The sequence below is a fragment of the Peromyscus leucopus genome, chromosome 3 (assembly GCF_004664715.2).
Source record: "Peromyscus leucopus breed LL Stock chromosome 3, UCI_PerLeu_2.1, whole genome shotgun sequence".
Taxonomy (NCBI): domain Eukaryota; kingdom Metazoa; phylum Chordata; class Mammalia; order Rodentia; family Cricetidae; genus Peromyscus; species Peromyscus leucopus.
Window position 1 is genome coordinate 130,638,154 of NC_051065.1, and position 27,562 is coordinate 130,665,715.

The 27,562-nt window shown below is 39.4% G+C and overlaps 1 protein-coding gene across 1 annotated transcript in view; it reads right to left on the reverse strand.

The window, feature by feature from the left end:
• Positions 1-206: 206 nt before the first annotated feature.
• Etnk1 (ethanolamine kinase 1) overlaps positions 207-27,562 on the reverse strand; it is a 41,644-nt gene continuing 14,288 nt past the window's right edge. The window contains exons 2-8 of the mRNA XM_028879864.2: positions 27,157-27,416; positions 22,512-22,652; positions 20,358-20,500; positions 11,241-11,324; positions 8,458-8,618; positions 5,652-5,725; positions 207-5,380 (exon numbers count right to left, since the gene is read on the reverse strand). Of these exons, the coding sequence (XP_028735697.1) occupies positions 5,308-5,380; positions 5,652-5,725; positions 8,458-8,618; positions 11,241-11,324; positions 20,358-20,500; positions 22,512-22,652; positions 27,157-27,416 (936 nt within the window). The 3' untranslated portion in view covers positions 207-5,307. The remainder of the gene's footprint in view (positions 5,381-5,651; positions 5,726-8,457; positions 8,619-11,240; positions 11,325-20,357; positions 20,501-22,511; positions 22,653-27,156; positions 27,417-27,562) is intronic.

Sequence of the window (27,562 nt, forward strand, 5' to 3'; positions counted from 1 at the left end):
ACTGCTCAGTAACTACTCTCCTAAGCAGACCACTCCCCAGTCCTTATTACTGACTCTGGAAAACCTTTGTTTTTCCTCTAGTGTGAGGGATCAAACCTAAGACAGGGCACTTGCTAGGCAAACAATCACCACTAAGCTCCAATTAAAGTCTTGTATTTCCATATTCTACAAGAGACAATTTCCAAATTGAGTATGAACAACATGGACACATTAGTTACAACTCAACTTTATTGTTACAACCGAGGTTTATTTACAGAATATAAATCTCTTCAAAAAGATACATTCCTTCATTTAATCAATGGTAGAAAGCCTTATTAAACAGAAATAAAGCTTAAGCCGCACTTTGTATCTTAACAGAAACACGGCTTCATTGCAAGTTCATGAACACAGAACACAAATGTCACTTCAGCAGCTACATGAATGAGGCTGTTGATTTCACTGGCAATGCCATTTTATCCACGGAACAAATTTTACTTAAATTAACAGTAGCAAAACTTCAAACATAAAGATATGTGACAACAAAGGAAAAAGCAGGAAGTATCTCGCTAGCAAACAGATGAGCAAGTTCTCTGGCACTCAGACCCTGGCTGAGGCATAGGGAAACCTAGGACAAAAGCTGCATTCATCTGCGAGGTATCGATGCATGTTCAGTGCTGAGACTATCCGTAGCACTTACAGTCTATACAAAGCAGCATTAGACTACAATTCACATTTGAGAACACAAATTTAAGATCTATGCCACAGCTTCCCAATTCAACAGACAGCTAACGCAACAACAGTTAACTCATTTCAGCTTTTTTCCCTTGTGTATGGGTAACACCATGTCTTCCTTCATTCAGGACATTTGACCTTGCTGTACAAAAGCTCCTAAATACAGAAAAGTTCTTGTAGGTTCCATTAGTTTACAGTTACTTTAGTACAGGTAAATACAGAGGACAATTTTAGATTATTGACAATGAACACTACCTACAAACAAGCAGCAGCATGCCACAGTGCAGGCATGGCGAGCAGGTACTCTGTCCCTCCACTGCTCGGCAGGTGTCACTGGGTTTCAACCCAGCTCTCAAAGTTCCTGGCTAGGAAGCCTGTAATTTCCTGCTCCACTTTCACAAACTAGTCAAGAGACAATGTGATGTTTCAGTTCTGTAAGCATCTAGTGTTTAATTAACATATTAATGGGATTCAAATCACCACAGGGGTAAGGTAACTGAGAGATAAAATTGTAACTGTTTTAAGAGTGTTTTTGCACGCACACAGGCTATGCAATGCACAATGGGCAAAGATGTGTTGGTACCGCAGTGCACAGTCAGGAGAGAAGCCTCCAATGCAGGAGTTGAAAGTGCTTGTGGGCGAAGCATCAGATTTGTTTCTAATCCAAATACTTTGGGTTTCTTCCCATATCAAATTGAGCCAAAATTGAAATTTTTCAGCAAAAAAACTATTCAAACAAATCTAACTCATTTTATAACGTGTCACTGAATTTAGCCTGCAAGAATTCAAGGTAATACAAAAACCTCAAGTATTTTCTTTTATAGAAACATGGGCTGAAGTTCCCCAAACAGGGATGTTTTATCTGGATCAGCTGATAACATTTGTCAAACCCAGGATTTAACACTGCCATCACTATGGGGAAAGGCAGCGCACCATCCTCCATCTTGCTTTTCAGAACAGAAACATGCCTGAAGATGGAGCTCAGCTTCACAGTAAAGGCCATCATGAAATCTGATGGTGAAGAAAACCCACAGCCACCAGCCCTGAAGTGAGACACTCAAGAGGCTCGTCTCCACCTACGCTCACCTTCTGTGTGAGGTAGCACACGCTGCTGCTACTAGGAAAACCCCAGGACAAAGCACTGTCCACTTTGTCAACAGGATGACAGATTCATAGGAAAATAGCTAAGTCTACAGTACTCTGGAATGCAGTATAAAATGCTTAAAAGCAAGTCAGGGAAAAAAAAAAAAATCAACCCAACACACTGCCCTTTATACATCAGCTAGTGAGATCAAGAGGTACAGGCAGCTTCTGCATAATACAGAAAACTGAGTACTGTTCAAAGTAGAGGTCTCTAACGTTTCTTTAGAGTGTTTGGGGAATTCTTTAAGTCTAAAGTCTAAACTCATAAAGTTAAAACAAACATGGGAGAGGGGGGTTGTCACAAAAGACCCCTTTTTCTCACAATCCCAAACTGAATTACTCCAAAGAAGCCACCTGACAAACTAAGAGATGCCATTTGCCCTATGACTTGTACGGATGGGATTTACATTCACATTGAATTTCAAGTTTTTGTTGAAAGTGTCAACAAACTCTGAAAATAAAAAAGGGGACCACACTTCTGTTTACAAACACCAAATAATATTTTTAGTTTCCTTTATCTTCAAATTGTGACTCAAAGAATGAGCTTTACAAATTCACTGCTTCCCAGAATCTAATTCACAAGAAATTAATAGCTAAGTAAAAATTGGAGAAAAGTCTTATTAGGCACTGAGAGGCTAAATAAATAAATACCAACATTAACTAAACCCAATAAACCTTCCTTCCAGTTCTTGCTATCTCACCGCACAGCTGGAGGTGTGCACTGTTCCCAGCCAAACATCAACAGGCTGGATCATCTAATGACAGAAAAACTTCCACAGAGGAGAATGCAGAACAACACACTCTTGGATGCAGGACACAACTCACACTAATTACAGCTGCTTATTTACACTGTCCTATTTACACTCCAGGCAGACCTAGTTGATGAGGTTTGTGCTCATGTTGATCTCAGGCGGATCATGTCAACAGTAAAATGTGGCCACCACATCTCATTTCTGGAAAAATGGTGGTAGCACAGGATTAGAAGAGGGAGGGAAATCAAATATCATTGGTCAGGTTCAAGATCATACAGGTGTGCCAGGGAGACAGGATCAGGGTAGAGGGCAGAAATGAGGAATTTTGCTTGTTACAGCATCCAGGCCACTACGGTCTATTGATTAACATTGAACATCCATGAATGCCACTTCTAACATTCACTTTCCTATTTACAAAATGAGCTTACCACCAGTTGAGTGATTAGGTAAGGCATTCAAGTTCCTTAGCTTAACAAAAGAAGGCAACTGATATCCTAGCAAGCCACAGGACACATTTGAGAGGGATGCTCTTCAGAGCTGTCCCAATGCACCCTCTTTAGAATCCCTTACATGGTCAATACAAAGGAAAGACATTTTGAAACCTGTTGATAGTTTACACCATGATCCCCAAAAGCTGTATGGGAAGCAGGCGCATCAGAGCACCCAAATCTGGCCAAGGAATGGGGACAACAGTTTACATGGGCTAGTCTTTTCCCAAGATCTCTTACATGCTGGCAGGGTGACCCAGGAAGCCTCGCTGCATTCACTGCCACAGCAGTCTTCGGCAGCTGTGTCTCAGCCGGCGGCTAGGCAGTCCACCAGCAGCCCTAGCACGGTGAGCCTCCATTCAAAGCACTCTCAGGTAAGAACAGGAACAGACTAGCAAACACTGTCTTCTCCAGTGTTTTCACATGACACATCCTCTTGAATTTTGAGAGAAGGAAAGCAAAGAATCAGGAGGCTCACATCTTTATCATTCTATGACAATGTTCCAACCACGAATGAAAATTCCACTAAGCCAGTTTCTGTAGGTTTGCTTTAACATTGAAAAGAGCTAGTCATTATTTGTTTCCATTCAAGGAAGTCGGCAGAATTGTAATGATCTTACAGTAATGTGGTTCGTAAAAACAAAAGAACATTACAACAGTGGGGAGGTAGAAACCAAATCCAGGTCTAACACTGTTAGAGACACATACTTAGGAGTCTATTTAGTGGCTAGAATTTACCATCTCAAATGGCCATGGCTGTTAAGTGTTCCTACTTACTTTATTAGCTTTGAACACAATGAGACAATCCAAGTATTTTAAAGCACTTGTCTGAGAACATAAGTCATGTGGACAATATACCAGACGATGTCTTAGATCTGCATTGCATACTTTACATAAGCAGATCCATGGAGCCAACTTTGTACAAAAGCACTTAAGTGACCAAAGTGCAAAGCCTGTCTGCCTAATCTAAGTTAGCCGTGACTGCTCAAGCTCAGTCTTCAAAGACTAAAGCCTTCTTGTCTACCTCAAAGACCTAACTTCCTTCCATATAACAGTTGCCTCCCTCTTCCACCTATACAAAAATAAAAACTAGACTAACAAAAAACAAGATAAACAAGTCCTCCTACCACAACTACTATTTAATTCACATTTCCTTATTTGTTAAGAGTTTAAGTATTCAAGCTCAATGACCTACCCTAAATGTTCCTTACTGATTCTTCTAACTGCTTTAACAATATTACTCTGAAATTACATGTATAAGCAATCATTTGCTGACTCTACAGACAGAAAACCAACCTAAGGAATGAATCTGAATAGAAAGCATCTAAATGATATTCCTTGCTTCCAAGTATGATGAACTCTGTACGTTTGTTTCAAATACTAACAATATAAGCTATTATTTAATGAAGAAAAACAGAGTCTCTCAAGTTAAACAAAATTCTGGGTTAGAAACAATTTGATAGGTAAATTCTAAAAACTGAGACTATTACCTTAAATGACCATATCTAGTATTTTAAAACATGACTTAATACAGATTTTAACATTAAATTGTTATACTTATATTCCAGGATTATACAGTAAATATATTTTATATTGTCAGGCTATGTAAAGAGACAATTTAATTCTAAGTTGTATTCTTCAAAGAAATTATTTCCAATTTCCAATTAAAAAAAGTATACCCTAGAGACAGGGACTGCCTTGCTCCTCCTCGAGGGGCACTTCTCTAGAAAACTCTAGAACACCCTAAGTTACCACCGAGGCAGTGACTGCCATGTCAAGAGTAAATGATTCATTTTACAAAGGTTACACTGAACAAGAATGTTTTTCTAAAATTAACCCTATTAACAAAACTTGTAAAAGATTTCTACAACATTCTCATTGCATACACTGAACCAACAAATGAAGAGATGAAAGCAGTCAGTCATGTCAAATCTGTAATAAATAATTCACATGTAACATGGACTGTATTGCCGAAGGCTAAAGCCGACTCCACTCTTTCCGCTAATGGACACATCTCTAGCCTGCAGCATACTCACAACAGTAAGCAGATTTTTAACATCATTCTATTTAAAAATAGACTGGTTGTTTAGAGGCATAATTTGTAAAGCAAGATAACCAAATTAAATGAGTGTTAACAAATCTTGGCTTTTGGAATTTCTCAGGAAACATCCACAAGCACTGCTCAGCTCCTGGAGAACAAGGAGGCCTCTTCTTTACTCAGGCATCTTTAGTGCTGTGACCTCGGGCTTCATTTTAAAGTACTGCTTAAAACGAACAACGGCATACCTAGTGAGAAAAGAAGAAGGAAAACTCAGAGCTGACGCAGTCCCTCAGCTGCTTCCAGAAGTTTAAGATTTCAAAGTGCACACAGCCTGCTGCGCCACCTACTGGACACTTCCTATGCTGAGCACTTGCCAGCCTAGAAGCTTCCACATGGCTTAAGTGGATGTGGCCTTCAAAGTGCTGCCTGAGAACAGGAATGTGATGCTCCTGTCATTTCTACACACTAGTTCAACCAAGAAGAGACAGAGAGCACCTCCAGTCAACATCATCTTACCCAAGGAAATCAAACTCAATTGTGGAGTACTTGGCTTGGATCAAAGCCCAGAGTCCCCAGAAGAAATGAGAAGCCTTAAAGAGAAGAAAAAGGAAGAATTATGAAACAAATTTTTGTACACAATACAAAATTGTTAATTCTATGCTTTTCATCAATTACATGCATGGTACTTTCTTGGTAAATACTGAGCTTAGGACTACTGAGTTCCATTCACTGTCTAGCCCAAGAAGCACCTTCTTCCTTCTGTTAATTTTTACAGAACACAGACAGAAGAACATGTGGAAGCAGGGTAGCTACTGATGACTGTCTATACTAGGGTAGTTTCTGATGACTGTCTATACTAGGGGAGTTACTGATGACTGTCTATACTAGGGTAGTTGCTGATGACTGTAGTTACTGATGACTGTCTATACTAGGGTAGTTGCTGATGACTGTCTATACTAGGGTAGTTGCTGATGACTGTCTATACTAGGGTAGTTGCTGATGACTGTCTATACTAGGGCAGTTGCTGATGACTGTCTATACTAGGGTAGTTGCTGATGACTGTCTATACTAGGGTAGTTGCTGATGACTGTCTATACTAGGGTAGTTGCTGATGACTGTCTATACTAGGGTAGTTGCTGATGACTGTCTATACTAGGGTAGTTGCTGATGACTGTCTATACTAGGGTAGTTGCTGATGACTGTCTATAGTAGGAAGCGACAAAGTCAGAATGACTTGAAAACTCAAGCCTAGTAGTTCCTATAGCCTTTGCCCAATGCAGAACGCAGCACTCCCTCCACACAGCAAACAGACACGAGCAGAGGCTCACACACCCCCCACCTCTTTTATTGGTTCATTATACACACAGATGACAACTCTGATTAACAAGTTTATCAGTGAAAACTAGATCCTAGAACTTAAAACTAATGTGATTAGAAATTGAAACGTAATTGTATGCATGCCTTACAACTATTTTTTAAATGATTAACATTCTTATTTTACATGTTTGTTTGAATGACTTGAGGGGGCGCGCGCGCGCGCGCACACACACACACACACACACACACACACACACACACAAATGATAAATTAGAATGTTCAACTTTTTTTTTATTCTGGTAACATGGGGATGTTCTTCCAGAGGACCCAGATGAGATTCCCAGCAACTACCACCTACCCACACAGAAGCTCATAGCCATCTGTAACTCAGGGGATCTGATGTCTTCTCCCTGCTTCTGTGGGCACCAGGCATACAAATGGCACAGGCAAAACACTCATGCACACTTTTTTTTAATGCTGGTAACAAAAATGAAATTTTACTTTCCCAGAAATATTCTACTTTTACTAGAGATGCTCTAGAAAAGTAATGGTGTTAAGAACCAGGTTTTATTTCTGGTGTATCCTCTAAGACAAAAGCACCAAAAGAGCAAATGAGATCGCTCAGAGCAGTCGTGCTGAACCTACGGATCGAGACCACTTTGGGGTAGGTGGAAGTAAGCCTCAAACAACATTGTTTTCACCATGCAGATCCTTATGGCAAGTCACAGGGATGCTGCGAAACAGGGGCTAAGGAGATGAGACTGATCATCATGTTACTGGAAACCCTATGCGTGACTCTTGGCTCTGCATCAGTGATGGAAAAGACACCTGGAGAAAGACCTTAAACTCTAAGGCAAGAAGAACTGAGGTCACCCATCCATTCAAACATCTCTGCAGTCCTCGTATAAATGACATTCTGTCTGCTGTAGCCACCATGGCCAACTCTACCCGTAATCCTAACACCAGGGGCCTGGACAACAAGGCTAGAGGACACATGGGTCCAAATAAATATATTTAAAGTACAGTAAGCTTTTTATTTTGGTTTGGTTTAGTATTTTAAGGTAATATAGTCCAGGCTGGCCTTCCTTGCTGTGTGGCCAGCCTGGTGGTAAACTCTAGATCCTGCTGCATCTGCTTCTTAAGAGCTGGAACTGGAGGCATGCACCACCATGAAGGTGTTTTTCCCCTTAAATCACATTTAAGTTTATTTCTAATTACACTTTGCTAGGAATTTTAAATAGATATGGGTGCTAAGTTTTACCAAAATATGATATCTTTTCATTCTAAGCTATAAGCATTTTGAAGGACTTTAATGGTATACTTCCAATCCACCTAAACTAGCATAGCAGTACATGCTTAGCATCTGATTAATGAACCATATACAGACACAATTCCAGAATCAAAAAAAGCATGTGAACACTGCAGGAAGTCTGTGGATGAGTATCGTTACATAGACATCAAGGACTTCAATGGCAGCCTCATTAGCTGCCCAGCAGCTCTACTACATAACCACAGACAGCAGCTACCACATCTGAACACATCCTCTCATTTGAGTGCTCTTAGTGTATCTGGGGAATCTGTGCTGCACAAAACTATCAACAGTCTAGCTGGGGGCCATCGCTGCAGTCTACTTGAAAAAAACAAGATGGCCAATGCTCCCAAAGCCAATTTTACAGTCATATTAAAGCCTATAACATAGCTGAAGGAATTGATCAAGTTAAGTTACTCAGGAATACTTTAACACATTAGCTGCAAGCTATGCTAATGAACTACAATATTCTCAGAAGATAAAGTATTTTCAAACTAAACGCACGTAAAGATAAATAAGTGGATAAAACAACGAGTATGTCCTTAAAGCAAGGTAATAAACTAAGAGGCAAACTGTAAGCAATCATATTTTTCATTATTTGAAACAGAATTGAAAAAACTAAAAAGTGATTTATACAATGATCAAAATTTAGTTAGGTGCATTAGAAAATTGTCACTGATTCCATTTGAACTTACCAATGCAAACTGGTTGACTTGAATGAAGAGTGTCTCTACTTCCTTTTCAGTGACTTCACTGCCAAAGCCTTTATACTCCTTGTAGGCTTCAAGGTAAGAGCGCAGCCACTGGCCCTGGAGTTCTCTATCTGGATAAAGACTATAGTCTACTTCACTGACACCTGGGGAGAGACAGACTATTGAGAAACACCCTTTAGAAGGCCTAAATACTACCAGCCAACGTTTTAACTGAAAAGTAATGAAACTTTTCATTTCGGCTAGCAAAACCTTATTATTAAACAATGGACCAGGCGTTCAGAATCCCAGCTTAAATCTAAGGCACACAGCTGCTGCTCATCTTAGGAAACTGATAAAGTTCTCAGCAGTAGCCCCAATCTACATTTGAATAAGGCCATGGCTGGCTTTAAGCATGATAAGGTGAACAGAGGTACAAGCCCTGCCTCTATGCAGTTTTTGATCACACTCAGGGTAAACATATCCCTATGTTAAACTGCTATAAAGTTTCGGAAAACAATATATTTACTCTCATTTATCATCCAACTCTGGTATTTTCTATTTCTATCTTTTCCATTTCGCTTGAAAGGAGAAGTAGAGAGAGGGAAAAAAAAGGGAATAAGGAAGTTAGGTGGGCCATTATCACAGTCTGATGACCCACCCTAAAGTTTCTACTATTCCTGACTGGCATTTGGGCTCTTCGTGAATACCCTAAACCTGCCTCTCTAATGTAACCTTTGCTTCTCCATCCAGAGGTTTCTATCCTAAAGATAGCAATCTCATCATGGTGGTTGGAAAAAAGAAAAAAAAAAAAAAAAAACAGCCCTCAAAGGGAGTAGCACTATTAGGAGGTGTGGTCTTGTTGGACTGGGTGTGGTCTTGTTTGTGAAGGCAGGCTTTGAGGTCTCGTATATGCTCACGATACTGCCCAGTGTCTCAGACTACTTCCTGTTGCCTAAAAGATGTAGAGCTCTCAGCTGCTTCTCCAGAACCATGTCTTCCTGTATGCTGCCATGTCCCACCATGATGATAATGGACTAAACCTCTGAAACTGTAAGCTGCCTCCTCAATTAAATGTTTTTTTTTTTTTGCTTTTTTGTGGGAAAAACCCTAACTAAGACACTCATCTTAATGCTGCCTCCTTCCTCTTCCATTTGCACATCCAAATACTACCTAACATTCAGGTTTTAATTCAGCTTTTCCCCACAGAAGTTCTAAGACAATTTTGGCTTCCTCCTTCATAGTTACAATAGTGTATCTGTCATGAAAGGTGAATTCTTTTTTGTGGGTGAAGTCAGGGGGTTCAAGACAGGGTTTCTCTGTGTAACCCTGGAACTTACTTTGTAGACCAGGCTGGCCTTGAACTCAAGAGATCCACCTGCCTCTGCCTCCTAAGTGCTGGCTTGAAAGGGTCAATTCTTATCCTACACAAACCCATTCCTGCCTATGGGACAACATGTGAAATATGGTGGCATTTTATTTGTACTGAAATGTGATTTTATTTGTATGTTAATAAATAAAGTTGCATGGCCGGGCGGTGGTGGCGCACACCTTTAATCCCAGCACTCGGGAGGCAGAGGCAGGCAGATCTCTATGAGTTCGAGGCCAGCCTGGACTACCAAGTGAGTTCCAGGAAAGGCGCAAAGCTACACAGAGAAACCCTGTCTCAAAAAACTCAAAAAAATAAATAAATAACTAAATAAATAACTAAATAAATAACTAAATAAATAACGAAAGAAAGAAAGAAAGAAAGAAAGAAAGAAAGAAAGAAAGAAAGAAAGAAAGAAAGAAAGAAAGAAAGAAAAAGAAAGAAAGAAAGAAAGTAAGTTAGTTAGTTAGTTGCCTGGGTGTTAGAGCTAATAGCAAGCCATCGCAGAAGCTGGGCGGTGGTGATGCACGCCTTCAATCCCAGCTCTTGGGAGGCAGAGCTAGGTAGATCTCTGTGTGTTCAAGGATACAGCCAGCATGGAGACACACGCCTTTAATCTCAATACCAACCATAGAAGACCTGGAGGTCTGTACAGTCATGTGGTTGGGTTTACAACCAATGAGAAGGCAGAACAGAAAGTCTATATAAAGACAAACACATAGGAAGTAGGTCTCTTGGCTGAAGAGGACAACAGCAGCAGTGAAGGGTAAGGCTCTTAGCTCTGACCTCTTGGGCTTTCATCTTTGCACTGGCTCTGTGTTGCTTATTTAATAAGACGGTTACTTCTACAATATACATAAGCTCTGGCACATACATGTATGGTAAATTTGGTGGAACTAAGTAACTAGAAACAAAACTTTCGCCTAGCCTGGTAATCTGAAATATATAAAAAGACAGGAATCTGGTGCAAGTTCAGTGATGAAATATCCTCATTAGAAAAAAAAAACCCAAAGCATTTACTAATCTTTACTTTTAGGAAAATTCTAAATACAGTCATGTTAATTATATATTAATTTCATTTACATAGAAAGCACCTCCTGTTCTTTAAGTAATGACAGAATAAAATTCACGGGCACATGTGATAGGGAAGCAGAGCTGAAACCCCAGCCCCAACAGAGGTCGTCACATGATCAAAACCTGGGCTCTTTCCCTGAAGTATTAGTGAGCTCTTCTCACACAAGCCATGGTTATCTCCCCCTCATGCAGTATCTTCTGATGACAAATAAAGGAAAAGCTCTTTTCTCCAAGTAAACAAAGCCAGCGGGTCAAGATGGTGGGCAGGTGTGCCACTCCTACCCAGATACTCATCCTAAAAACAACATTGTTAGTAGGAACCCCCAAAGTGATGTGTGGGTCTCACCTGCAAATTCATTGAAATGATTTCCAATATCATATGCCAGGTAGTTGTATCCAGAATACTCATAATCGATGAACTGTACGTCACCTATGTGAGACACAAAAACAAAGCAGATAAGAAATCATATACATGATCTGAAGACCCCCATGCTATCTGTAATTCAATCCTTCTCATACTTTGTCTCAATGTTTGTGCTTGGTTACATGCACTTCTGAGACAACAACAGGGTGAGGCTGTGAATTTTATGGCAATGAGCTTTACAAAACTCAAATTATGTCTCTTGATCAACAGCATTTCAAGAACACTACTGTTCACTTGTTAAAATGAAAATATAGTCATTTCCAAGTTCTAATAGAAGGAAGATGTTTTTCGCCACATGGGGGCATCAGTAACTTAAAAATTCATGTTTAATTAGAAATAACTCTTTGAAATTGTTAAGAGCCTAGCTTCACGAAATATCACCTATGACACACTGTAAGACAAGCTTATCTACACATGAAAAATCAAACATAAACTCTGAAAACCTGAATTCTGTGACTGACCAGTATAAGAAGTGAGTTGCTATCAAATACTTATGTTTGGCATAATTCCACAACTGAGTGTTCCATGTCTTAGGGGTGTTACAGTAGTGCTTTCACCTTTTAAAACGAGTAATGACAGTTTCTAACATTTAAACATTTTATTTTTACATGAGTTAAATTAAGATTGTGTGTGTGTGTGTGTGTGTGTGTAAAGACAACTCTGTTAGCCTTTTAAGTGAATACTACTACATGTAAATTTTTAAGTACTCATTATGGAGGTATTACATGTAAATATACATGTTGTATATGGACAAATAAACAAAAAATAGAAGTTAGAGATATTAATTTTGAGAAAAGAAAATAACTAATGTACGTCACTGTCTACACCAGAGAAATGTGTACACCATGGAGCTACAGCTACAGTGGACACAAGAATGGCCACAGCTCTGAGAGTCATTTTCAGGATGCTCAGGTTGGGAAAATTTGTGTCACTCCGTCTTGTCACCAGCTCACTGATGACAAAACGGACTCTTGGTCTATACACAGTGGCACTTCCCAAATAAACAACATCTGAATTTTAATGTCTTAATAGAGATTTGTATAGTTAAGCCAAAAAAGTATATTGAGCATATTCAACCATAAGAAAACCAAAAACATATGACCAAAAAATGTTGTGGTAAATGTAAAGTTTTTGGGGGCAACAATTATATTTAATATAATTCTAAAACTTTAAGAATGGCAAGGGGCTGGGGAATAGCTTGGTGGTGGGGTGCCTGCCTAGCTGGCACCAGGTCTGGGGTTGACGCTCAATACTAGGGAGAGAAAGCTCTATTGCAAAAAATGACAATGATCAGAGCATACTTCAGTCTGCGAAATTGGACATATATTGTTACAATAAATATAAGGTTTCTTAGATATATATTAGTGAGAATAAATCACACTGCAATTTAGCCTCGAGTGTGACCTGCTGCAAGCCCAGGACTACTGGACAAGCACACTCCTAAGTGAAGGACTTCACTGAGCAACAGAAGGGAAGTGGACAAGGCTGGCAATGAGAGGCTGCAGACAAGTGCCATGGCAAGCCTTGACTCACACAAAGCCGTTAAACAGCTTTCAAACCTAACAGCCAAAATATAAGAGTCATGGATACTGAATCAACCAATACACTGTGACACAACTGATTAACATACGTCTAAAACAAGAAGAGTATACTGAATACAGGGCAAAGATGAACTGAAATAAACCCTAACAAATGTTCAGCTCCTTTTGCCACAGGTGATAGACAAGTGATTTTTTCCCTTTAACTATTTTTTTAACTTCTTTACAATGAGGATTTCTGAAGGAAAAATGTGACTCTATGGATATGCTATATGAAACTGCCAACAAAGAAAATGGAATAGAATGGTCCAGAACATGCCTATTCCTCCACAAGCCTTCTAAGAACAGAATACATATCCCAGGGTTCCTAACTGAACCAGCAAACATGTTTAATACACATCGCTTTACATGCAGCTAGCTGTTGATGGCTCTGACTCGTTAGCACAACTCCTTGTAGAGCTCATGTTACAGTTAAATGCCAATAAAATACACAGCCCAGTCCTGAAGCTTACAGCTTCAATTTTCAAAATTACATTTAGAATTTGGCAAATACAGTTAAAACGGCAGGTAAAAACAGACCTGCTTATACACATAATTTACTTATAACAGAAATCATTTTAAGGAAAGTTAAAATCTGTTTCAGCATGAAAAGTTTAGCAGTGGCTTTGTAGTAGTGTTATCTCATTAACACTGGCCTTTATGTTTAAATGCTATGCTGAGTTTACAATGACATCTAAAGGTAAGAAAATGAAGCTAACAAAGTACAGATGGGGCTGTTACCAGGCTCCGTGCATGGGAACAAGTGAGGCGACAAAGCTCCAGGCAGTGCGTTTAAGAAGCACGGGTGCGCCGCCACATGGCAGCAGCAATGGCATACCTAATCTGTAGCAGATGAAGAGAATTTGGCAAACTCACATTGTACAAGACACAAAGCTTTAAAGGAAAGAAATTTTTAAAAATCTGCATTAACTATTCTTTTCAAGTTATACAAAGTGGAACTCAACCTTAAATTTAAAATTCTGCAATAATGTAAAATTATAGATGTCTATTTTTAGGGTGCCAGAAAAATCAAATTACGGTATTGGAAATGGCTCTCCTAGCAAAAGAAACATGAACATGCTATTTCTTTATCCAGCAAGTTTAATTCTTATTTCTAATACTTCCCAATATTAAGAATGTTCCTATCACTATTGATAATTCTTTAAGATAAAAATTTCTTATTGGGGTCTCGGGTAGACAGATAATGAGAATACTCCCTAGAACTGTATGTGAACACTCACTTCCTACGAAGGGGCTTCTCGATCATCCAGATCTCAAGACATCCTTAACCTTTAAAAACAACAACCAGCTTAAGGGCTAGCATTGATTTTATTACCTTAGATAGTTACATCAGTGACACACATACAATGCATAAAGCAAATGATGGATGAATTTGAATTTTTAAAGCTATATTTTTGTTTTTTACTCATTTGAAGCCCTTCACTACTGCAGGAAACATCCAGTTATACTGTTCAAATCTCGATACAAGAAAAAGTCTTCTAGTTATAAAAGCACTTTAAAGCCAAAACTGAGTAACTACCCAAGGCTATTTAATAATAGCAAGACACATTTGTCTTGACTTTATTTTGTTAAAAATAAGATAAAAAATGAGAAATTAAGTTATCAATATGAGAATATGAATAAATACCCTTTCAGCTCACTCCACCTGCTCTGCTGCTAAACACATAGCAACATCTATAAGCAAAAGTACTGATCTTCACAGGAATTCTGCAAAAACACTGTCTGTCTCACACAGACCCAGTTCTGCTGCATCACCTGGTCCATCAGAGCTTAAATCACTCTAAATTCGAGGGCTAGGGAGTGGCAATTGCTGTGTGATATAGAGCCTGGAGGAAGGGACAGAAGAGCCTTCCTGGCATATGAGAAGGGGCCAAATGCTAGGGGAGAAATGGAGTCTACAGAGAACACTGAGACACAGGAACAGATGAGGAGGGGTTGCAAAGAGCATTAAAAGAAGAAAAAATGTAGTCTTTCTAACATCCCCATTCAAGAATGAATCAAATCTAGTGGACCTGAATACACAGGTTGTAAAAAAGCTCTAAGCCTCTGCCCGTGTCCATGCAAACAGCCCTTAAGTTTAGTGGGCCATACACAAAGAGGAGGGGAGGGCTGAAGAAAGGGTTCAGCAGGAATGATAAAAGAAGGAGAGAATAATGGAGAGGGAAATGACCAAAGTACATTATAAACATGTATGAAACTAAGAGTAAAATAAACACTGAAAACAAAGATCTAGTAACATCTTAGTCATTGTTCCTTAATAGTTCAGAAATGGTTTGGCTGGTTTTTAAAACAGGGTCTTACTATGCAGCCCTGAGTGGCCAGGTATTTACAATATAGACCACACAAGCCTCACATGGCAATCTTCATGCCTTTGCCTCCTGGGAGTCAGGCACCTGGCTAGGGTTCAGTTTTACAGCTGCTTGCCTGACTTTGGGGTAGTTTCTCTTCCTGCACAGTAGTCTAGAACCAATCACTACAGAGCTAGTATTACTCGTCACAGGAACACAGGGCTCTCTCCAAGATGGTAGAAATGTTCTTCACTTCAGGCGTTCCAGTTGTAGGAGTGTAAACACCTGTCAAATTCACCAAGTAGCATGCTTAAAGCTCCTTTTCGTTTTTAAAGGCAGGATTCCACTATGGTGCCTAGGTCAGCCCTGAACTTCTCAGGCTCCAGATATCCTACACCTCAGTTTCCCAAATGGCTGCAATTCCAGGTCCACATCACCACACCCAGTTCAATGGGCTAAGACTGGCACAGAACACTTCAGTGAAAGGCCGGGCTCTAGAGATGCTATGTTGCTAAAGAACTTGAGCATGAAGGCCAATCATGTCTGCAACTCATTAATACACATAAAAGAAAGTAAGATGGACTGATGCATGGACAGATGAGGTGGGGTGAGAAAGCACAAACTTGTCAATTCTAGATTCTAGGTGGCAGGTACATGGGTAATCACTATACATCAGATATGTGCTATTTATTAGATTTACTTTTATATCTGTATTTGTAAATATTTAAATAAAATAATATATAACCAGCTTTTATTTCAATGAGTACAGTGGTACTCCAAGAGGGTAAGCAAAGCTGTATATGTATGATACATTGGTTTTTATAAGCAAACATGTTTATATGATTATATACCTATTTCTAGTTGTTTCATCAATAAATGTTTATATTTGTCTGTATATGAGATTATCTTTCAAATGAAGACAGGATTTGTTTTGTTTCTGCTGTTTTTTTAAAAAACATAGAAACTCAAGTGGCCCTCAGGATGATGGTCTTGAACTTCCCATCCCCTTTTCTCTACCCTCCAAATACTGGATTAGAGGGCCGTAACACCCATATGTGCAATACTGAGGATGGCACCCAAGGCTTTGAGCATATCAGGCCAGCAATACACCAGCTGAACTCCATCTGCAGGACCTCAGGGACAGTCTTCCTAAGGAGCCATGGAGAGCTGTCTCAGTCCAGCAAGAAGGTACTAAAAGAAATCTCTACAACTCTCCTAACAAGTCAGATTTTTGTTGAAATTTTAAAATAAAATCAACAGAAAACTATCTTCTAAGTCATTAAAACAACAAATTAGTAAGAGCATTAGTAAGAGCAGAATGGATCTGGCTTAGAGCCAATCAGGTAACGCACAGTAGTGGTGACTTTCCTACCTGCAGCGTGCACAACTAAAGAAATTCTAAGAAAAGGTCTTCATTTTCTTCTACTCCTCTAAACTGCCTAAATGCTTACCAACCAACTTCTTTTACTTTACTCAAGAGAAAACAGACAATGATTACTAGAGATATAGTAAGCCTCATATATAGGCTCTTATGAAGAAATGAGAATGAAGAAAGAAATGAATGAACTACCAGAAGTCATCGTCAAACCAAAGAACGTCATCTGACAGAAGTAGAGACATGAAAGCAATTTCAAAGCTGACATGTCAGCAACTAAAGAATTAGTTAGGATCAAAATATTACATTGGAAGCCAGTCAATAAACAATATTCCAAGTTCCTCACTCCAGGCCGGTGAAATAAACAAATTAACAGATAAATGCATAATGCTGCCTGTGGCTCTGGAGGAAGAACGACTGCTTTCCATTTTATTTATTCCAAATTCTATCTCATCAGTATGCACTGTCCCCACTTTGGGGAACAATGTCACTTCAGTCAAAGCCAGGAATGGGCCATTGCTTAACAAACATATGAACTCTGGGGCTAACTTTTCAAAATCCCCATACCAATTCATCCCAGGAGGACACCTACCCTGTCTTGTGTCCCCTAAGTGCTGTCTTCTGACAGTGTGAGCATCAATACAGGGTTAGAATTACTCTTCACGAGAACATGAGGTTCTCTCCAAGATGGTAGAAATGTTCTACACTTAAGGATGTTAAGTGTGCAATTTTTTTTCTGTTACGATACCTATGCATTCCTCTAACATTTACACAGGAGAATGCCAAATACACATTGGGTGCACTTAAAAACTGAGTGTCATCTCTCACACACAGGCCACAGTGCTTAAAAACTATCCTTCATTCTTTTGATGAGATAAATTGTATAAAATGCATGCTACAAACAGATATAAGGGCTGGCAAACTATGTATGCATATTAATGCAAAGCCAGCTCATCACATTATCATTTTTAATGTATGTAGACACCTCAAGATGATACTGTACAAATTTACTAAGTCAGCTTCAAATTTACACTTCTGAGAAATTAAGTTACAGCAGATGACCAAGACAGCTCGATGACATCAAGGCCAGTCCCTTCACTTCATCCATTATTTTTATCTATTTGTATCTCATAACATAACCAGAAAACAGTGAGGGCCTGAACTCAAGTTACATGAGTGACTTCAGAGCAACAGATCAAATGTGTATGTGAATATAATGCAAAACTTAATTCATTATTGTATGTGTAAGTTACCCTTCCTGCCATAAGCTCAGCTTAGCTTTCATTTGCTACAGCACAAGAAGCAGACAGCCAAGATGTGTAGTCCACTCAGTCCTCCCTTTCTTTTTGCCTGTGAGCCTAGCCTTTAATGGCTGAGCCAGCTCCCCAGTTGTGTGTGTGTGTGTGTGTGTGTGTGTGCGTGCGCGCGCGCGCGCGCGCGCACGCATGTTCTTGTGCGTGTGTACGTACACGCACGTTTTCTGGAGATGGAGACTCACTATGTAGCCCTGGCTATCACAGAACTAAGTAGACCAGGCTGGCCTCAGAGATATACCTGCCTCTGCCTCCCAAGTGATGTGATTACAGATGTGCACCACTACACACACCTGGCTCCCACACTGCCCTTTCTAAGATCACCTCTGGAGTGTCAAAGGAATACTCCAGGGGCAATCGCATCATTTCTTATGCATTAAGCTTACCAAATTGTTGGGAAAAGGCATGGTATCTTCTATTTGTAACTATAGATTCAAACAGGTCATTATAGTTTCATTATCTCAAAACTACCAGCTCTTCACCTGGAACACCATCAAAGGATAGTAACAGCATAACTTCTGGTCAGATGTTCATAAATTTTAGAAATTATCTGAACAGTTCAACCAAGAGTGTGTGTCTTAGTGTTTATGTATCAATTATTAACAAAAATCTTACAAAAGGATGCCACAAGATCCAAGTAGCCTTTCGATTAAACATAAAACAACTTACTGATAAAGAGGAAAACATACACACAGCCTTTCCATTACGAACACTCAAACACCCACGAAGACAAGGAGCAAGCAATACAACATGGACTCCTACTGAAAAGAGAAGGACAGAGAGACAGAGAGGGGGCACTTTGACCTCTAATGCCAAATTAAAGTCTAATTGTTCTCATTGAAATATAGCACTTTACATGTAAATATCAACAGCTAAGATTGACAACTGTTTAAATGAAAAGTAAAGCACCTATGACAGAGTAATCTGATTTTTTTGGTCCCTTATTTTTTAGTTTTATAAACAAGTTTGTTCTATGAAATGAATATGCAAAAGAAACATAAAAATAAAAATATGACAAGTTAAAATTATATTCCAAAGAAGTAACAAATTCCCTTTAACTTGCAGTTAAAAATAAGGCTGAGTGTCCACTTCAAATGTAAGATGAAGCCCCTTACTTCAAACTCCATTACATAAGTGTGGTATCAGGTCTTGCACTGAACTTAAGCTAGCACACTCTTCGGCATACAAAACGCTCCTGTCTCATATGGCATTGAGATTTGGTCACCACTATTTACTGTAACAACTGCATCATCAGGACAGTAACCCATTAAAAGAAACTGTCATAGTTCATGCTTTAGGGCATACCTAAGGTTTAAATAAAGTGATTCCACACAAGAATTAACATGATCCAAAACAAAAACTTTAGCTTGGTATTTTTTAAACCATCTCCACACATTAAAATATGAAATATGAAAGACAAATGTTTTTGAAAATAAAGCTTAAGGCTACCATCCTTGACCCTTTAGTTGGGTTTCAGGTTAAAGTTAGCCATAATTACTAACAATTCTTTTATTAGAACAGTTCCAACTTTGAATAGGTCACTAATAGTGAATCTAGTATATAGATGACAATATCAATAGTAATTCTTTGCCTTTAGCATATTCACAAAAGCACCTTTTTTAAATTTAAAACATGGTCTTCCAAATATGACTAGTTTCAAAATGGGCTTCCTGTGAAAGTAGCAGCTTCAGTTTCAAGCATACTTTTCAAATATTTACTTTTAACACGAATTGTACTTTTAAATTTTAAATTAGTATTTGAAGGTGTTTATTGTTTAGCAACCAAACCTCAAACCACTTTACCCAGTGAGCTAATAATGCAACCAATGAATTTTTGATACGAACACAGAGAATCAAGATATGAACAGTCACACAAAAAGTTACACCAGAAGTATCGACTTTTGCCTCCGAATATTTTAAATCTATTTCCCAAGGCTATTTTCTTTATTGTTACTTCATTTGCTATAAATATGAACAAAGACAGTATTTTCTACCTCTGAGTCTCTCTCCTACGTCAGCATGTACACAGGAATTCAAAGGCCTGGTGGTATTAATGCTGCTGAGCTCACAGCACTGCGAGGGTTCCCACAGAAACCAGCAGTGCGGCAGCAATCGCTGATCCCACTCCTCCCCATTACAGCAGACATGCTTTCAACTCAAATAGCCAAACAGCTTTAAAGAATATATACATTTACATGTATATATTTATAAATATATATGTACACACAATCATTTCATCATTTTACACTTAAAAAACAAGAGCCACCAACTGTTTCTAATAAACCAACTTATAAAGACATTTTATCCATTTATGTATATATCCCTAATAGCAATTACAATGATTTTTATAACTTCAAGAGACAATCTCTGTGTATGTTTTTAATCCTTATTTACTGATACAAAGACAAGGAACCATTAAGAGCATACGAGCAATCAACTTCCTCACTGCTAAGGTCAAATGCCTACCTTGTTTCTCGTTGTAGATTATATTCTTACACAACAGGTCATTATGGCAAAGCACCACAGGGGAGCCCAGGTTGGACAGAATCTCCTTCATCCAAGTCATTTCCTCCTGAAGAAGCTGAGGGCTTGGGATATCACTTAGGAACCTTTCCATTTTAAAAGAAGAGTTAGAGCTTCGTTTATCTAATTGAAACTTCTTTCAAGTTAAAAATCTACTTCAAAGGTTTCCATTGAATAAGCATATATTCCTGAATTCAACAATAGATCAATGTGTTCCAAAACTTGAATAAAGGAAACCTTTATAATAATTTAAACATAAGACAGTCATCCTTTCATCCCAGCACTTCGGAAGCAGAGGCAAGTGGATCTCTGAGTTTGAAGCCAACCTGGTCTACAGAATGAGTGCCAGGACAGCCAGGGCTACACAACACAGAGAAACCCTGTTTCAAAAAAACAAAAATGCAGAGCCAAAAAGAAAAACTCTGATACTTCAGACTTGGTGGAGGAACGGGGTAAGTCGTTACCAGCCACGCTGTGCCGTTCTGAGCATCTTACTTTACTGTCACCTTATACAGGAAAGGGGCTGAGACACAATGAATGCACTAAGATGTTTAAGTGTAGTATGTAAAGTTACAGGCTGAAAATACTTATTTTAAGCAAGGAAAGATGAATGCAAAAAGAATTCGGTTTTCAAAAAAATCCTAGACCAGGGTCTGAAATGGAGATGACACACTCATATTGCCTAGTTATCTTAACAGCAAAGCTCTACAGTTTGCCTTAGTAAAGTGGGGATAGAGATTTTTTAAGACCTTTTAACACAGATTTTTAAGCATAAGGGTTAATAAAAAGGTGCCTTAGAAAAAGTAAGAACCCAAAAGTATGGGTGTGGGTGATCTATTTGTACAAATCTGATGGAAAATAAAATGATACAAAATGAGCTACCTCCCCCATCTTTTTTTTTTTTTGTTTTGTTTTTTTTGTTTTTCGAGACAGGGTTTCTCTGTGTAGCTTTGCGCCTTTCCTGGAACTCACTTGGTAGCCCAGGCTGGCCTCGAACTCACAGAGATCCGCCTGGCTCTGCCTCCCGAGTGCTGGGATTAAAGGCGTGCGCCACCACCGCCCGGCCTCCCCCATCTTACCAAGAGCACCACACCAAGACTCAAACTGCTATTCAAGTACCCCTTGCCAAAGAGCTACCTGTTCTCTTGGTTCTTCATCCGAAGTTTATCAATGACTCCTTACTCCCCACATGGGGAGTCTACATGGGGAGACCACCAGCACACCCAGCTAATAACCTACAGTATTCCCTTCACACAGACGATGACAGAGAGCTGAGCACTTACCAGGGGACATGACAGGGACAGTAACTGGTAACCCAGCCAGTCTGGACCCAGAGTCTGCTGTCCCCTGCTCCACTTACATTTATTCTTTGTGTGTGCATATGCATGTGACACACTGTAAATTTATTTTTTAGATTGTGTGTGTGCATGTCCATGCCGGTGAGCACACTATGAACTTTAGATAGTTTGCCTCTGTCATTCTAGAAACGGACTTCCTACACAAAGATGCAGCCTTATTACACTTTAGATAAGACATAATAAGATTTTCAATTTTTATATTAGTAATAATCACAATATTCATGATTTAAATTCTAAAGACTAATCTATAAAAATCTCATATAAAAAATAATGAAATACTATAGTCAGTTTGAACTTGGGAGTCAAGCTAAGATCCCAGAAAGTGAATTTTCAACCTGTAACCAGTCATTTAAATAAACACAATAAACTAGGATAATCTACATTTTTACAGTCCCAATATATATCTCTAGATGTTTATAGATGGAAACACTTAAAAGGTCTCTATGGTCAATCATAATTGGTACCATTGTACCCTTTCACAGTATATTTTGTAAGTATTCCTAAATATTCAGTATTTATCTCATCTCCACCCTCCCTTTAATGTTGTAGGGACATTTTTTCAGGGGTGGGAACCTTCAAAATGGTAGGGAGGCCATTTTTGCAGTGTTTTCAGAGAGCCACAGGGTCAATGCTTTTGTTCACTTTAGTGTAGAGAGGAAAGCAAACCAGATTTTATATAGGCTTTGTGATCTTTCAGTACTTACTAAGGGCAAAGCAATGAAATACCTTAGTAATTTACCTTTTATTAATGTCTTCATCAGCAAATCCTGTGGGAATGAGAGAGAAGTATTTTCCCATCTTTAGCCATAGGTTAGATTTGGGGATCCAGCCATTGTGTGCATGAATAGCATGGATTTTAGCAAGCTGACGAGCTATTAGCCTGTTCAAAAACAAAACAGCACAAAAACGTTATAAGTGTAATAAAGCTGACCCTCACTTATCACCGTCAGTCAGGTATCACGACTGTCTCCACATCTTTGTGGCATTTCCTTCTGAGTTCTCATTGTAACAGTGACTCTACCAGACTGGCCAACCTGCACCCCTGCTGCAGCGCCCCACACCAGGTTGTATGGCCAACATCCCTGCCTCCTGATGCCACCCTACAGAAATGTGTATTATTAACATCACATCCTGCTCCTAGGCTACAAATTCCCACTGGCACACTTCCACTCATGTTAAATCCAGTTTCTCTTCTCCCTCTGAAAAATAACATCCCCACAGTCAAGATACTTATTACAGTAAGATACTACAGTAATATGATCCCAGAAGTAAAAGCTATCCTCATCAATGGTATTTCAGAAATAAAAATTATCCCCACAAAATCTGATTTAATGGGCTTGGCTGGGATCTAGCCAATGAATGAGAATTTAAAAGCTTCCCTGATATCCTTACCATACAAAAATATTTGAGAACTCAAACTAAGACACAGAGAAATAAGTGTCATAAGCTTGTGATTAAACACTTTTACTGAAAGTTTCTACTACATTTATTGTTCTTGTCTGATTTTTTTGAGATGGAGTGTCCTGTACCCTAGGCGGTCCTTGGACTATGCAGCAGAGGATGCTATTGAACTTCTGACCCTTTTGTGCCACCATGCCCAGTTTAGCAGTGTTAGGGAACCAACCCAGGGCTTCACACATGTTCGGCAAGCTCCTTACAAACTGTGCTACATCCCCAGCCCTCTATCATGAATATTCTTGAGTTTTATTCATGTGGCTTATATAATGCTGACCTTAATCCTAAAACTCGAACCCATTCCATCGCCAAATTTAGGAGCACAGACTGATTCAAGCCTGTGGGAGGAACACAGCTCAGTGGTATAGTACTTGCCCAGGATGTATGAAGGAGCAGGATCCAAGTGTATTATAGTATACTTTTTAAAGCAATAAAGCAGAACCCTCTTTTGCTGCAGATTTTGACTTATTTTTCCATGCTCGTGACCAAACCTAGGCAAATATTCCTACACCCTCAATCTTTTCTGGTTTTTTTGGAGACAGACCACATACTGTTATACAGATTGACTTAGAATTCAACTATAACCCAGATTGACCTTGAACTTGCTGCAATCCTCCTGTCTCTGCCCACTGACAAAACAGTCATGGGCCACCTTGCTCAGTTTTTGGACTTTTAAGATTAATTTTTATTTATCTGTATATGTAAATGCATATGTGTGGCTATGTGCCTGTGAGTGCCCAGCGGCCAGAGGCACTGGGTCCCCTGGAGCTGGAGTTACAGGCAGCTGGAAGCTGCCTGATATAGGTGCTGGGAACAAAACTCAGGTCCCTCTGCAAAAGGTACATGCCTTTAACTATTGAGTTACCATCTCCAGCACCAAACAGCTTTAAAAAATTATGTATTTTGCTGTTGATGTTCATGTGTGCATCATGTGTGCATGTATGCATTTCAGGTGGAAGGAGTATAGACAGGCCTGGAACTTCTATGTAGCTGAGGATGACCTCTGAACTCCTGACCTCCTGGTTCCACCTCTCAAGCTCAGGTGTGCTCCATGCCAGCAAGGCATCACTCCTGTTCTATTTCTTCTCTTGTTGGGTGAGGAGGTTGGGTCATCCTCACTAGCCGTTATTTGTTCTGTTCTGCTGGGTGTGGGAATTTGGCTTATCCTTCATTTCTTTCAAGTTCAGTAAAGATGAGCAGAACTTCCCATCCATAATCCTTTTCAAAATAACTTATGGTTCAACATTATTAGTGATTCAAACATGTCTTTTCTGATTTTTGTAGTTTCTTTTTTTCTAGTGGTTAAGAAAACCTGATAAGCACTTAAAAAAATGCAATAAAAGAGTTACAACACTATCTGAAATAAACTGAATAGCAAACCAAATAGCAAATGTACTCCTTGAAACACCAACTAACTTGATTCCTATCAGGTTCTTTTGCTTTTTCACTCTCCTTTTCTAAAAAGGACAGTCAATTCAATACATCACTCACTGCAAGCCAGTTGTCACACAATACACTTCAAAGAGTCAAGTCCATGTCTGGTTTCTTTCTGAGACAGGGTTTCTCTCGACGTAACTGCTCTGGCTGTCCTGGAACTCACTCTGTAGACCAAGCTGTGCTCGAACTCAGAGATTCACCTGCTTCTGTTTCACAAGTGCTGGGGTTACAGGCATGTGCCACCATTGCCTGGCTGATGTCTAGTTTCTACCAGTATACAATCTACCAACGTGTTGAGTACATGACTTCTCTACTATCATTCATATATATTCTAAATGAGTAGATCTAACTAAAAGTGTAAGACCATTTTAATCAAACATAATTAAACCTGAATAAACACTGTAATCAGCCCCTCTATCTCTATAGGTCCCATATCCATGGATCCAACCAAGCACAAGCAAAATGACTGTGAAAACAAACAATCTCACCATGTCACACCTTGCTACACACCAAGTCCTACAAAATCTCCACATAACAGCACTGCACGGAGTGCGGAGATGGAGCTGCCCCCATCCCAGCTGCTCTGTTCTCTGTCCTCCAGGCACTGCTGTCACTTTGTCACATACTGTGTGCTGGACTGATCCACAATGGCGGCTCTGGACTGAGCGTGGAGCTACCTTGTTCTCAGATGCAGAAGAGTTAAGCGTAACAGCTTTGGAGTGTTCGCACTCCCAGGGATGACTGCACTGGGAGGCACACTGTTCTCCATACCTATCATCTCACACAAGGGCTCCACTGAGGACCCAGACTTAGAAGAGTGGAGAGGAGGGATCTTGAAATAAGTCTCTCAAGGACATAAAGGAACAACTACGTAAACATTCTACTCTTTCCGAGAGGTTGCTCACAAAGATCACTAAGTTTCCTTGGTAAAAAAGAAACTCTATAGCAGGCTCAATGATTACGTAATTATAAATCCCAAGGCAGTAACAGAATGGCCTGCATTCATGTCGTCTGGTCACTTTAAGTCTAACAGTGTCATGTTTTCTAAGCAGTACATACAACAAAGCCCTATTTTCCTTTACATTCTATTTTAGTACATAAGGACTCAGTCACCCATCAATGGTATTTTTTCAGCATCTACTTGTATTAGCCCTGTGGATCAAGGGTTAATGACTGAAATGTCTTTATTCCTTAGTTCTTCATTTACTTAAGCAGGCTTAGTAACATCTATCCCGTAGGGTTATTTTGCATCAATTTTATTAAATTAGATTTAGACACTACAAAGTTCCAATTTTAGTAAGTGCATTCTGACATTTTTAGAATTGTAATCTACCTGTTACAAATTTTATACTGTTACAAAATAAATTTAAATCTCATAGCATCCTCTGTGAAGATTTATTTTTAATTAAAAAAACAAGAACAAAGCTGGGAGTGGTGGCGCACGCCTTTAATCCCAGCACTCGGGAGGCAGAAGCAGGTAGAACTCTGTGAGTTCAAAGCCAACCTGGTCTACAGAGTGAGTTCCAGGACAGCCAGGGCAGTTACATAGAGAAACGCTGCCTCAAAAAACAATTAAGAAAAAAAAAAAAAAAAAAGAAAAGAAAAAAAATTTTTTTTTTTCTAAATTAACAGAACTTCAGCACAGGCAAATGATTTGGCACACTTCATCTCTAATCAGCTTTCCCTTGAAACTGTTTAAGTACAACCCACGGATTCCTTTCAGGAAGGCTCCACTGTAAAGCTCTTTCCTGAGACATGATTTACCATGCCCACCCTTGTTCTCGAGTGCAGCTGAGTCTACCTGCCAATCACCATACTGACGATGAAACAAGATGGCCACCTGATGATATTCTTAATATTCTAAAGTGTTTCAACTTCTAACATAGATATTGAGAAACATAGATCAGACAATAAAACAAGTCTGCAGGGTGTTCAAAAACTTTCCTTCTGCAGGGGGAGGGGCACAGGGTCTCATGTAGCCCAGGCTGACATCAAACTCTCTAAGTGGCTGAGGATGACCCTGAACAGATCCTCCTGGGATTAAAGTGTGGACTACCACACCCAGCTGTTAAAAACTTGTAAGAGGCCAGCAAACGGCCTGAATCTGACTCCAGAAACCCACAGTGAAGGGAGAGAACCCACTCCAGCAAGTTGTCCTCTGACCACTAAGAATGTGCTGTGGCACAAAAACACCCAAACTCATATACACATACACCTCTCCCCCTCCACACACATATAAATGTAATTTTTAAATTTTTTAAAATGTATTTCCTTAGTGCACATAATATTCTTTTCTAAGGGAAAAATTTAGAAAAGTGCCAGGCAGTGGTGGCACACACCTTTAATCCCAGCACTTGAGAGGCAGAGGCAGGCAGATCTCAGTGAGTTCAAGGTCAGCATGGTCTACACAGAGTTCCAGGACAGCCAAGACTGTTATAGAGAAACTGTCACAAAAAAACAAAAAAATAAAAATTTTTTTGAAAAGGAATGACCTGAAAATGGCTGGGTTGCAGACATGCTGTGGGTCCAAAGCTTCACCTTGTATAAACTCATAGCACAGTCCATTATTAAAGGTACAATAAAGTTGAGGTGCACAGCCATGAGCCTGCAACACACGGAAACTCTTCACTTCTTCATCTCGGTCGACTAACAGTTCAGTCTTGTTGCCGTAAATTCTCACCAGAACCACATCTTCCATGGTGTCACCCACATAGCAGGCAATGAGCTTGTTTGTGATCCCATCTGTGAAGAGCTGCCAGGGAACACAGAAAAGACAGAGAAATTCAATTATACATTTATAAGGATGGGACTGAAGAGAACTTGATATGTGAGTAAAATGGTAATTGGAACACCAGAGGTTTGGGTATAGCTTAGCGTAGATGGCATACACCAGACCCT